General features: G+C 44.1%; 1 protein-coding gene across 1 annotated transcript in view; it reads left to right on the plus strand.

The window, feature by feature from the left end:
* Window positions 1–9836, plus strand: part of LOC136877727 (juvenile hormone esterase) — a 72129-nt gene extending 62293 nt beyond the window's left edge. The window contains exon 10 of the mRNA XM_068228722.1: window positions 9580–9836. Coding sequence (XP_068084823.1) covers window positions 9580–9742 — 163 coding nt within the window. The 3' untranslated portion in view covers window positions 9743–9836. The remainder of the gene's footprint in view (window positions 1–9579) is intronic.
* The last annotated feature ends 4661 nt before the right edge of the window (window positions 9837–14497 follow it).

Raw genomic sequence — 14497 nt, forward strand, 5'->3', positions numbered from 1 at the left:
CATTCCAATAAGAAAATGAAATGGCGTATGGCTTTTAGTGTCGGGGTGTGTCCAAGGACTTTGGCTCGCCAAGTGCAGGTCTTGACTCCCATGGGCGAGCTGCGCGTCGTGATGAGGATGAAATGCTGAATAAGATTACACATACACCCAGTCCCTGTGCCAGGGCAATTAACCAATTGTGGTTAAAATTCCCGACCCTGCCAGGAATCGAACCCGGGACCACTGTGACCAAAGGCTAGCATGTTAACCATATGGCCATGGAGCCGGACGCCACTCCTATAACACGCAGGTTCATACAATATGGCGCCAGTAGCGGCAAAAGATCCACAGGGGTCGACGCCCCAAACAAATAATATTTTTAAAAAAAATGTTACCGCTCTGTGGATTAGTAGTAGAGTATCGGCCTTGGAATTCCAACATCGCGAATTCAAACCCGACAGAGGATATGCATTTTTTGAAGGGCGGACGATAGCCCTCCATGCAATCCATGCCGTATGATACCGGCATATAAACCATATCCGGTGTTATATTTTATGTTTAGCCATCGATATTAATTAAAATTTAGTTACAGGCTGCCTTATAGAGTAACATAGAATGTCAATACTGACTGTCAGGCAGCCTAGTTGGCATCAAATCAAAATGATTATACACAGTAGCCAACGCCATGCTATTTATTATTATTATTATTATTATTATTATTATTATTATTATTATTATTATTATTATTATTATGATTATGATTATTATTATTATTATTATTATTATTATAATAAAATTCTTCCGGGCTGTTATGCCGTGGTCCACTCCTCTCGCTTCTCCCAGACGTTTCGACTGGATACAGGAGAGCCAGCGGGATACAGGAGAGCGTATCTACACGACGCCACAGAAGATGACTACCGCAGCAGTAGTCGAAACGTCTGGGAGAAGCGAGAGGAGTGGACCACGGCATAACAGCCCGGAAGAATTTTATTATATTGACACCGGCCGTGAAAGCCTTCATACATTAATGACCCACCTCTACGGGGAGGATATTTATCGTTTAAGTCGTCAATTTGAAACGCTTCGCAAGAAGAAATCCCATCTACTTTGCTCTCTTACATTTTTACTCCGCTGCCGCGACACATGTGTTATTCCACAATTTCTTCGACAGAAGAGACTTTTTTCAACTCCTTCGGCACACAGAATTTATAACAGGACTGAACAAGCCCTTCTTAGGGAACGTATTCATTTTACTCGTAAAGAACTGGCCCTCAATGATGAACGGCTTTTATCACTACATTTGACGACAGGCAACTCGATGCACTGGAGTGACTGGGACCGAATTGACAGGATTACTTACAACACCATGGAACATCAGGAGAAGAAGGATACGCTACGGCAGAAGAAAAAGTACCAACGCGTAAGTGGCAATATGAGGACGAGGGATCCGATCGACAGAGTGGACACTGCTCGGACAGTCGTTAATTTATCTAACCGTTCTTTAACAGAAGATGAAACTACTGTTCTTGCAAAAGGAGGCAATTTTGCTGTTACACCGGCGACCATCCCAATAGAAGATATTATTTCCAACATAGAATCAGGAATACGTCAGTTGCCGCCAGAGGTTTCCGAGGAAATACGTCACGACTGTTCCAAGATACTCTGCAAGGCCAAGTTACCTAAACGTAATCTTAGCAAGAAGGAGGGGCTTGCTCTAAAGGATTTAAAAGCCGACGAAAGTATTATCATATTAGCAGCTGACAAAGGTAATGCTACTGTTATCTTGAACACCATGGATTATGAACATAAGATCAAAGAACTTCTTGATCCATCGATCTACAAAAAACTTCCCCGTGACCCGACTATGAGTATCCTGCGCAAGACCAATACTCTCATTAAGAAATCTTCTATTTCACCAGAAGAACAGAAGAAGCTGAAGAAATCAGAAGCCTTGTGTCCAAGACTATATGGTCTTCCTAAGGTCCATAAGCCAGACGTCCCTCTTCGTCCCATCGTTAGTACCATTGGCTCTCCAACGTATGAAGTCGCAAAATATTTAAGCAATTTACTGAAACCTTACGTAGGGACTAAGGACTCGCACATCAAAGACTCGGCCCATTTCATAAACAGATTGCGACACTTGCGAGTACAACCGGGGGATATACTTGTTAGTTTTGACGTCGTCTCGCTGTTCACTATGGTACCAATCAAGGATACTCTTGAACATATTCAACATCTCTTTGCAGAGGAGACAATAGTTTTATTTGAACATGTACTTACGACGACATTTTTCCAATGGAAACATGAATTTTATGAACAGACAGACGGTGTTGCCATGGGAAGCCCACTTAGCCCTGTTATTGCTAATTTTTATATGGAGTTCTTTGAAGAGGAAGCCCTGCAGACTGCTGTAAATAAACCCAGCTGTTGGTTCCGCTTTGTTGATGACACTTTTGTAATATGGGGACATGGAGAGGAGGCACTTGACGGTTTTCTTACCCATCTGAACAGTATTCATCCTCGTATACAATTCACTGTGGAGAAGGAAAAGGATGGAGAATTAGCTTTCCTGGACGTGCTGGTGAAGAGGAAGAATGATGGATCCCTAGGGCATCAAGTATACCGAAAACCAACACACACAGACCGATATTTAAACAAAAATTCGAATCACCATCCTGGGCAGAAGCGCGCCATGATGAAGACTTTGGTGGATCGCGCCCTTCGTGTCTGTGAACCAGAGTACATCGAGAAGGAACTACGGCATCTTGATCTAGCCTTACAAACTAATGGCTACACGGTACAAGAGGTCAGGAGAGCACTCCACCCCAGAAGACAGCCAGCGAATAGTAAGCGAGAAGAACCCAGGAAGAAAGGTATCGCTTATTTGCCGTATATACGGGACGTCACGGATCGTATTGGAAGGCTCCTTGAACGTCACGAAGTTAAAACCATTTTTCAGCCGACCCAACAGCTACGGAACATGGTACGTTCTGCCAAAGATCCACGTGACCCTTTAACATCTACTGGGGTCTATAGGATACCTTGCAGCTGTGGAGCTGTTTATATTGGCACGACTGGCAGAAGTGTCAATACTCGCCTGACGGAGCACAAAAGGAATTGTCGCCTGGGGCAATACGACAAATCAGCAGTAGCGGAGCATGCACTGCTTGACGGAAATCATGAGATCCGTTACGAGGATACTGACATACTGGCCACAACATCCCACTTTCACGCCCGTCTCTACAGGGAAGCAATCGAAATACATAAACATCCAGATAACTTTAATAGAAAGGAGGAAGGACTGAAACTCAGCAAGGCCTGGTACACCCCTTTATATAACGTACGGCCGAAGTTTACTAAGATCAGGGACATTACAGTCAACCAACCAGAGGATCCATTGCTCGACACGACCCAATCGGAGGTCGTGCACTCCGAGCTCCAATCAGACGACAGACTTCTCGGAGCGACCCAGTCAGAATCCATGCCCGGCGCGAACCAATCAGAGGTCGTGTGTTCAGATAGCCAACCAAACGTCAAGCTGCTCGGCGCGACCCAATCGGAGGTCGTGCTTTCAGATAGTCAATCAGATGTCGGTTTGCACAGCGCGAACCAATTGGAGGCCACACACTTACATATAAATACAGCTGCTTCCCAAACAACTTTTGCAGTCGCCAGCGGGATACAGGAGAGCGTATCTACACGACGCCACAGAAGATGACTACCGCAGCAGTAGTCGAAACGTCTGGGAGAAGCGAGAGGAGTGGACCACGGCATAACAGCCCGGAAGAATTTTATTATATTGACACCGGCCGTGAAAGCCTTCATACATTAATGACCCACCTCTACGGGGAGGATATTTATCGTTTAAGTCGTCAATTTGAAACGCTTCGCAAGAAGAAATCCCATCTACTTTGCTCTCTTACATTTTTACTCCGCTGCCGCGACACATGTGTTATTCCACAATTTCTTCGACAGAAGAGACTTTTTTCAACTCCTTCGGCACACAGAATTTATAACAGGACTGAACAAGCCCTTCTTAGGGAACGTATTCATTTTACTCGTAAAGAACTGGCCCTCAATGATGAACGGCTTTTATCACTACATTTGACGACAGGCAACTCGATGCACTGGAGTGACTGGGACCGAATTGACAGGATTACTTACAACACCATGGAACATCAGGAGAAGAAGGATACGCTACGGCAGAAGAAAAAGTACCAACGCGTAAGTGGCAATATGAGGACGAGGGATCCGATCGACAGAGTGGACACTGCTCGGACAGTCGTTAATTTATCTAACCGTTCTTTAACAGAAGATGAAACTACTGTTCTTGCAAAAGGAGGCAATTTTGCTGTTACACCGGCGACCATCCCAATAGAAGATATTATTTCCAACATAGAATCAGGAATACGTCAGTTGCCGCCAGAGGTTTCCGAGGAAATACGTCACGACTGTTCCAAGATACTCTGCAAGGCCAAGTTACCTAAACGTAATCTTAGCAAGAAGGAGGGGCTTGCTCTAAAGGATTTAAAAGCCGACGAAAGTATTATCATATTAGCAGCTGACAAAGGTAATGCTACTGTTATCTTGAACACCATGGATTATGAACATAAGATCAAAGAACTTCTTGATCCATCGATCTACAAAAAACTTCCCCGTGACCCGACTATGAGTATCCTGCGCAAGACCAATACTCTCATTAAGAAATCTTCTATTTCACCAGAAGAACAGAAGAAGCTGAAGAAATCAGAAGCCTTGTGTCCAAGACTATATGGTCTTCCTAAGGTCCATAAGCCAGACGTCCCTCTTCGTCCCATCGTTAGTACCATTGGCTCTCCAACGTATGAAGTCGCAAAATATTTAAGCAATTTACTGAAACCTTACGTAGGGACTAAGGACTCGCACATCAAAGACTCGGCCCATTTCATAAACAGATTGCGACACTTGCGAGTACAACCGGGGGATATACTTGTTAGTTTTGACGTCGTCTCGCTGTTCACTATGGTACCAATCAAGGATACTCTTGAACATATTCAACATCTCTTTGCAGAGGAGACAATAGTTTTATTTGAACATGTACTTACGACGACATTTTTCCAATGGAAACATGAATTTTATGAACAGACAGACGGTGTTGCCATGGGAAGCCCACTTAGCCCTGTTATTGCTAATTTTTATATGGAGTTCTTTGAAGAGGAAGCCCTGCAGACTGCTGTAAATAAACCCAGCTGTTGGTTCCGCTTTGTTGATGACACTTTTGTAATATGGGGACATGGAGAGGAGGCACTTGACGGTTTTCTTACCCATCTGAACAGTATTCATCCTCGTATACAATTCACTGTGGAGAAGGAAAAGGATGGAGAATTAGCTTTCCTGGACGTGCTGGTGAAGAGGAAGAATGATGGATCCCTAGGGCATCAAGTATACCGAAAACCAACACACACAGACCGATATTTAAACAAAAATTCGAATCACCATCCTGGGCAGAAGCGCGCCATGATGAAGACTTTGGTGGATCGCGCCCTTCGTGTCTGTGAACCAGAGTACATCGAGAAGGAACTACGGCATCTTGATCTAGCCTTACAAACTAATGGCTACACGGTACAAGAGGTCAGGAGAGCACTCCACCCCAGAAGACAGCCAGCGAATAGTAAGCGAGAAGAACCCAGGAAGAAAGGTATCGCTTATTTGCCGTATATACGGGACGTCACGGATCGTATTGGAAGGCTCCTTGAACGTCACGAAGTTAAAACCATTTTTCAGCCGACCCAACAGCTACGGAACATGGTACGTTCTGCCAAAGATCCACGTGACCCTTTAACATCTACTGGGGTCTATAGGATACCTTGCAGCTGTGGAGCTGTTTATATTGGCACGACTGGCAGAAGTGTCAATACTCGCCTGACGGAGCACAAAAGGAATTGTCGCCTGGGGCAATACGACAAATCAGCAGTAGCGGAGCATGCACTGCTTGACGGAAATCATGAGATCCGTTACGAGGATACTGACATACTGGCCACAACATCCCACTTTCACGCCCGTCTCTACAGGGAAGCAATCGAAATACATAAACATCCAGATAACTTTAATAGAAAGGAGGAAGGACTGAAACTCAGCAAGGCCTGGTACACCCCTTTATATAACGTACGGCCGAAGTTTACTAAGATCAGGGACATTACAGTCAACCAACCAGAGGATCCATTGCTCGACACGACCCAATCGGAGGTCGTGCACTCCGAGCTCCAATCAGACGACAGACTTCTCGGAGCGACCCAGTCAGAATCCATGCCCGGCGCGAACCAATCAGAGGTCGTGTGTTCAGATAGCCAACCAAACGTCAAGCTGCTCGGCGCGACCCAATCGGAGGTCGTGCTTTCAGATAGTCAATCAGATGTCGGTTTGCACAGCGCGAACCAATTGGAGGCCACACACTTACATATAAATACAGCTGCTTCCCAAACAACTTTTGCAGTCGCCAGCGGGATACAGGAGAGCGTATCTACACGACGCCACAGAAGATGACTACCGCAGCAGTAGTCGAAACGTCTGGGAGAAGCGAGAGGAGTGGACCACGGCATAACAGCCCGGAAGAATTTTATTATATTGACACCGGCCGTGAAAGCCTTCATACATTAATGACCCACCTCTACGGGGAGGATATTTATCGTTTAAGTCGTCAATTTGAAACGCTTCGCAAGAAGAAATCCCATCTACTTTGCTCTCTTACATTTTTACTCCGCTGCCGCGACACATGTGTTATTCCACAATTTCTTCGACAGAAGAGACTTTTTTCAACTCCTTCGGCACACAGAATTTATAACAGGACTGAACAAGCCCTTCTTAGGGAACGTATTCATTTTACTCGTAAAGAACTGGCCCTCAATGATGAACGGCTTTTATCACTACATTTGACGACAGGCAACTCGATGCACTGGAGTGACTGGGACCGAATTGACAGGATTACTTACAACACCATGGAACATCAGGAGAAGAAGGATACGCTACGGCAGAAGAAAAAGTACCAACGCGTAAGTGGCAATATGAGGACGAGGGATCCGATCGACAGAGTGGACACTGCTCGGACAGTCGTTAATTTATCTAACCGTTCTTTAACAGAAGATGAAACTACTGTTCTTGCAAAAGGAGGCAATTTTGCTGTTACACCGGCGACCATCCCAATAGAAGATATTATTTCCAACATAGAATCAGGAATACGTCAGTTGCCGCCAGAGGTTTCCGAGGAAATACGTCACGACTGTTCCAAGATACTCTGCAAGGCCAAGTTACCTAAACGTAATCTTAGCAAGAAGGAGGGGCTTGCTCTAAAGGATTTAAAAGCCGACGAAAGTATTATCATATTAGCAGCTGACAAAGGTAATGCTACTGTTATCTTGAACACCATGGATTATGAACATAAGATCAAAGAACTTCTTGATCCATCGATCTACAAAAAACTTCCCCGTGACCCGACTATGAGTATCCTGCGCAAGACCAATACTCTCATTAAGAAATCTTCTATTTCACCAGAAGAACAGAAGAAGCTGAAGAAATCAGAAGCCTTGTGTCCAAGACTATATGGTCTTCCTAAGGTCCATAAGCCAGACGTCCCTCTTCGTCCCATCGTTAGTACCATTGGCTCTCCAACGTATGAAGTCGCAAAATATTTAAGCAATTTACTGAAACCTTACGTAGGGACTAAGGACTCGCACATCAAAGACTCGGCCCATTTCATAAACAGATTGCGACACTTGCGAGTACAACCGGGGGATATACTTGTTAGTTTTGACGTCGTCTCGCTGTTCACTATGGTACCAATCAAGGATACTCTTGAACATATTCAACATCTCTTTGCAGAGGAGACAATAGTTTTATTTGAACATGTACTTACGACGACATTTTTCCAATGGAAACATGAATTTTATGAACAGACAGACGGTGTTGCCATGGGAAGCCCACTTAGCCCTGTTATTGCTAATTTTTATATGGAGTTCTTTGAAGAGGAAGCCCTGCAGACTGCTGTAAATAAACCCAGCTGTTGGTTCCGCTTTGTTGATGACACTTTTGTAATATGGGGACATGGAGAGGAGGCACTTGACGGTTTTCTTACCCATCTGAACAGTATTCATCCTCGTATACAATTCACTGTGGAGAAGGAAAAGGATGGAGAATTAGCTTTCCTGGACGTGCTGGTGAAGAGGAAGAATGATGGATCCCTAGGGCATCAAGTATACCGAAAACCAACACACACAGACCGATATTTAAACAAAAATTCGAATCACCATCCTGGGCAGAAGCGCGCCATGATGAAGACTTTGGTGGATCGCGCCCTTCGTGTCTGTGAACCAGAGTACATCGAGAAGGAACTACGGCATCTTGATCTAGCCTTACAAACTAATGGCTACACGGTACAAGAGGTCAGGAGAGCACTCCACCCCAGAAGACAGCCAGCGAATAGTAAGCGAGAAGAACCCAGGAAGAAAGGTATCGCTTATTTGCCGTATATACGGGACGTCACGGATCGTATTGGAAGGCTCCTTGAACGTCACGAAGTTAAAACCATTTTTCAGCCGACCCAACAGCTACGGAACATGGTACGTTCTGCCAAAGATCCACGTGACCCTTTAACATCTACTGGGGTCTATAGGATACCTTGCAGCTGTGGAGCTGTTTATATTGGCACGACTGGCAGAAGTGTCAATACTCGCCTGACGGAGCACAAAAGGAATTGTCGCCTGGGGCAATACGACAAATCAGCAGTAGCGGAGCATGCACTGCTTGACGGAAATCATGAGATCCGTTACGAGGATACTGACATACTGGCCACAACATCCCACTTTCACGCCCGTCTCTACAGGGAAGCAATCGAAATACATAAACATCCAGATAACTTTAATAGAAAGGAGGAAGGACTGAAACTCAGCAAGGCCTGGTACACCCCTTTATATAACGTACGGCCGAAGTTTACTAAGATCAGGGACATTACAGTCAACCAACCAGAGGATCCATTGCTCGACACGACCCAATCGGAGGTCGTGCACTCCGAGCTCCAATCAGACGACAGACTTCTCGGAGCGACCCAGTCAGAATCCATGCCCGGCGCGAACCAATCAGAGGTCGTGTGTTCAGATAGCCAACCAAACGTCAAGCTGCTCGGCGCGACCCAATCGGAGGTCGTGCTTTCAGATAGTCAATCAGATGTCGGTTTGCACAGCGCGAACCAATTGGAGGCCACACACTTACATATAAATACAGCTGCTTCCCAAACAACTTTTGCAGTCGCCAGCGGGATACAGGAGAGCGTATCTACACGACGCCACAGAAGATGACTACCGCAGCAGTAGTCGAAACGTCTGGGAGAAGCGAGAGGAGTGGACCACGGCATAACAGCCCGGAAGAATTTTATTATATTGACACCGGCCGTGAAAGCCTTCATACATTAATTATTATTATTATTATTATTATTATTATTATTATTATTATTATTAAGCGTCGTGTAATATGCTCTGTATGATATTGAATTAATATATCTATGTGATTTTCCCTACAGTTTAATGCACTGCTTCTCGCAAATTGAATGATCATAAAGCCTACATTTTTCAGGAACCCAACACCAGAAGGAACAGTAGAATTCCCTACCTGGCTTCCGGTGAAGAGCGGTGAGGACAACTACTACGACATCGGGTCACAAATGGAGTCGAAGAAACATTTCCATAAGAGACGTATGGACTTCTGGAAAGAACTTTATGGGAATATAAGTAAATAATATAAGAGCAGTGAATAATCAAAAAGTAAATAGGAAAATGTACAAAATTAATACGAAAACATACTAATAAAGCTTAATTAAATATTTTACAAAAAGCACGAGTAAAAAAATGTTTGGTTATCTCGCACCCACTCCCTCTCTGTGTTTTCCCTTACTTTCCTGCTGACTAGCGTGAGATCACTGTCGATGCTATGAGAAAGACGTACTGACTAATGTTCACTGTGCCGCTCCAGATACTAAAGCTCTGGTTAGGAAAAATCAGCATCAAACTTTGGAATAAAATATTTCTTGTCTTACACTTTAATACATCACGTGTACGTAGCACCATCCATTTTGTATTACTTAATCACAGCATTACCATCTTCACCAACTCCTAACAAAAATCTCTGAGAACATCAGGCCTATACAAAGTGGAAACGCCCTCAAAGCAGCCGTGTGAAAGTTCTAGCGTAACTAATTTAGCGTATTTTCTTTCTGTGTAGCGATTTAATGTGTGCACCTCAAAACTAAACACGCTGACTCACGGCAAAATTTATTATAATATTTATTCGAATAGTCTTGTTTATTTTTGTTATGCTTTTAGTTCAGTCAGTTATAAATAATTCACCTAATTACTTAGTTTGATACTGTACTTAATCTACATACATACATACATACACTTATTGAACATAACAGGCGACTTCGCCCCTATACATGTTCACATGCAGAGTAAAATAAATAATAATAATAATAATAATAATAATAATAATAATAATAATAATAATAATAATAATTATAATAATAATAATAAGGATAATAATAATAAGAAGAATATCTAGCAGTCATTAGCTGTAGCAGTCCCTCACTCAATGTTCAAACATATTCATCCAGAAGAAGTGAAGACAAGAAGATGTAGAATAGAACTGGATAAAATAGGATACTTTATGCTTTCTGCAGCGGTGATTTTGATATTGCTTTGGATCGGGGGAGTAGAACTGAACCCAGGTCCGACTTCCAGGGGAAATATGAGCTGGGAGGACATGGAAACAATCAGAAAAATCGTAAAAGAGGTGGTAGCAGAGACATGTCCCTTCGAACAAATCAAAAACATGATCAAGGAACAAACGAGGGAGTTTGAAAAAATGAAGGGGTGGTTTCAAGAAAAGGTAGAAGACACAGCTGCACAGGTGAGAAGAAATGGTGAAGAAGTTGCAGCATTAAGAGAGGAGATAGGGAGATTGGAAGAGGAGATGTCGAACCTGAAAGCCGACGTAGTTGCTAACACCCGAAGTCGCAGAAATAAATGCTTATTTATATATGGAGTGCAAGAGGGGAAGAAGGAAGATAAGACGAGTATAATTTGTAAAGTAGCGGACGTAATTCAGGGTAAAATGAAAATAAATTTCAGTGAAGTGGACATTGATGATGTGACAAGAGTGGGAAGATTTAGAGGTAATAGGCCTATCAAAGTGCAATTATTTTCTACATTGATGGCTGATATAGTGGTGCGTAATGCAGGTAACGTGCAAAGGGAAAAAATATGGATAAGGAGGGACATGGGAACTGAAGCGTGGAGGAATGAAAAAACCCTTAAAAAACACATGATACGAGCCAGGCAGCAGGGGTTGAATGCAGTCATCAGAGGACAGGAATTAGTGGTGACAGGCAACTTAATCTACATATTGCCACGGTTCGTACACGTCGAGGTATGAAGATAGGAGCAAAATAAGAGAAGGGCCACGAAGGGTGTGGAAATGAAAAACTCCCCAGACCTCGCAAACCTAACACCGTCGGGTTCGGAAGAGAACACGAGTCGTCCAAGGGAGATCGGATAGGAAAAATGAAAGTGAGGATAAAAATAATTGAAGGTAATGCCAGACTCCCTCTTGTTCGCTTTTGAGGAGAATTTTCGGCATCGCTGCGTTGAGGCGAAAAACAGCCGTTAAAACATGAATACCATGAATAATAATAATAATAATAATAATAATAATAATAATAATAATAATAATAATAATAATAATAATAATAATAATATTGATATATTTTTTACAACCTGCTTTATATTGCATCGCCACATATACGTCTTATGGCGACGATGGGACTGGAAAGGGCTAGGGGTGGGAAGGAAGCGGCTGTGGCCTTAATTAAGGTGCAGCCCCAGCCAGCATTTGTCTGGTGTGAAAATGAAAAACCACAGAAAACCATCTCCAGGGCTGCTGATAGTGGGGTTCGAACTCATTGTCTCCCGAATACAAGCTTACAGCTGGAATCCCCTAACCGAACGGCCAACTCACTCGACACCTACACAGAATGGATCCTAATAGATTATCCCATAAGATCTTCAAGGTTGCTAACAAAGGGAAAGCTACTGGATTCCCCTGGACTAGGCAAGTGGACAAAGATCTTGCAGAGCTTAAGATTAATCAAGCGGGCATAACTGACAGGATTGCATACCGTTTAATGGTCAAAGCTAAACCTTTCCTAACATCCGTTACATCAGCTAGCCACAAAGGAGCCGGGAATTTGTCAGAGGAGCGCAGGAAAGAATTTAGCGAGAAAATGAAAGAATACTGGGCCAACAGGAAGGCTCAAGAGGCTACTAAGAACACAATCCAGTACGCCAAAAGTGGTATACGACGACAAAAACACAGCTAGAACACAAGCATCGTGTCCGCAGGTGGCCTATACGCAAAGAAAAATAATAATAATCGGAGCGCAGAATAATGAGAGGAATCATGGGATCCAACTACAAGAATGGCATCCACCGAATGAGATCCAATAAGGAAGTCAATCATAAGATAGAGAAAATTACAGACGTGATCCGCAAAAGACAGGAACGTTTTTATGGCCACCTCAAACGAATGGACGGAAACAGGTTGACCTAATAGATCTTTCACCTATTTGATTCAAAACCTAAAACCACGATTCCTTGGTTTAGACACACCTACAGATAAAACCGGAAGACGCCTTTGACGGAGGTAGTTTTCGAAAAAAGATAGTGACGAACGGGCTAAACCGAGACCAACAACCGAAAAGAAGACACGTTGTTCCTTGGACAGAGGAACACAAGCACGCTACCTCAGAAAGCATGAGGCAATTCTGAGCTCAAAAGAAAGCAAAGTTCATTGACAAATGTAACAAGACTTAACGTGGTCCTCGATGGCCCTAGTGAATTAATAATAATAATAATAATAATAATAATAATAATAATAATAATAATAATAATAATAATAATAATAATAATAATAATAATAATAAGGTTGCTTGATAAACCTTTACAACTTCGAAACAATACTGGAGCTCGTCAGCTCGGGAAAACAAAATAACAGCTAAGGAGCTCTGACACAGGTACAAGGTGAGCCTATTAGTACCTAACAGGTACAACTATCAAGGGAGTAATCTCCCATTTACACTAACATTACAATAATCGTAATCACTATTAATAAGTACGATTTGCTACATTCTAAAACTAAGAATAGGCAAAACCTTAAATTTCGAGAAAGAGACCACGTCTCTTATTACACCTTTCAAACATGGGTCACAGCCCATTTCACAACTTTTTTTAAAGAATCAGCTCCATAATGGGCTATTGATAAAATCTTTCAAATTACGTTAGTGATACCAAATTCACCTGTTGGGTTGAAGCACAAAGATCTTGTTTACTTACTAAGGATACCCTTCAAGAAACATATACACTGACTGACAGAGCAAATGCAACACCAAGAAGGAGTGGTCAGAACTTTATGCCAATTGCAGGGTAGACTGACGTCACTGAGGTATGCTCATGATGTGAAATGCGCCGCTGTGCTGCGCACGTAGCGAACGATAAATGGGACACGGCGTTGGCGAATGGCCCAATTCGTACCGTGATTTCTCAGCCGACAGTCATTGTAGAACGTGTTGTCGTGTGCCACAGGACACGTGTATAGCTAAGAATGCCAGGCCGTCGTCAACGGAGGCATTTCCAGCAGACAGACGACTTTACGAGGGGTATGGTGATCGGGTTGAGAAGGGCAGGTTGGTCGCTTCGTCAAATCGCAGCCGATACCCATAGGGATGTGTCCACGGTGCAGCGCCTGTGGCGAAGATGGTTGGCGCAGGGACATGTGGCACGTGCGAGGGGTCCAGACGCAGCCCGAGTGACGTCAGCACGCGAGGATCGGCGCATCCGCCGCCAAGCGGTGGCAGCCCCACACGCCACGTCAACCGCCATTCTTCAGCATGTGCAAGACACCCTGGCTGTTCCAATATCGACCAGAACAATTTCCCGTCGATTGGTTGAAGGAGGCCTGCACTCCCGGCGTCCGCTCAGAAGACTACCATTGACTCCACAGCATAGACATGCACGCCTGGCTTGGTGCCGGGCTAGATCGACTTGGATGAGGGAATGGCGGAACGTCGTGTTCTCCGATGAGTCACGCTTCTGTTCTGTCAGTGATAGTCACCGCAGACGAGTGTGGCGTCGGCGTGGAGAAAGGTCAAATCCGGCAGTAACTGTGGAGCGCCCTACCGCTAGACAACGCGGCATCATGGTTTGGGGCGCTATTGCGTATGATTCCACGTCACCTCTAGTGCGTATTCAAGGCACGTTAAATGCCCATCGCTACGTGCAGCATGTGCTGCGGCCGGTGGCACTCCCGTACCTTCAGGGGCTGCCCAATGCTCTGTTTCAGCAGGATAATGCCCGCCCACACACTGATCGCATCTCCCAACAGGCTCTACGAGGTGTACGGATGCTTCCGTGGCCAGCGTACTCTCCGGATCTCTCACCAATCG

Source organism: Anabrus simplex, chromosome 7 (genome assembly GCF_040414725.1).
Source record: "Anabrus simplex isolate iqAnaSimp1 chromosome 7, ASM4041472v1, whole genome shotgun sequence".
Classification (NCBI taxonomy): Eukaryota; Metazoa; Arthropoda; class Insecta; order Orthoptera; family Tettigoniidae; genus Anabrus; species Anabrus simplex.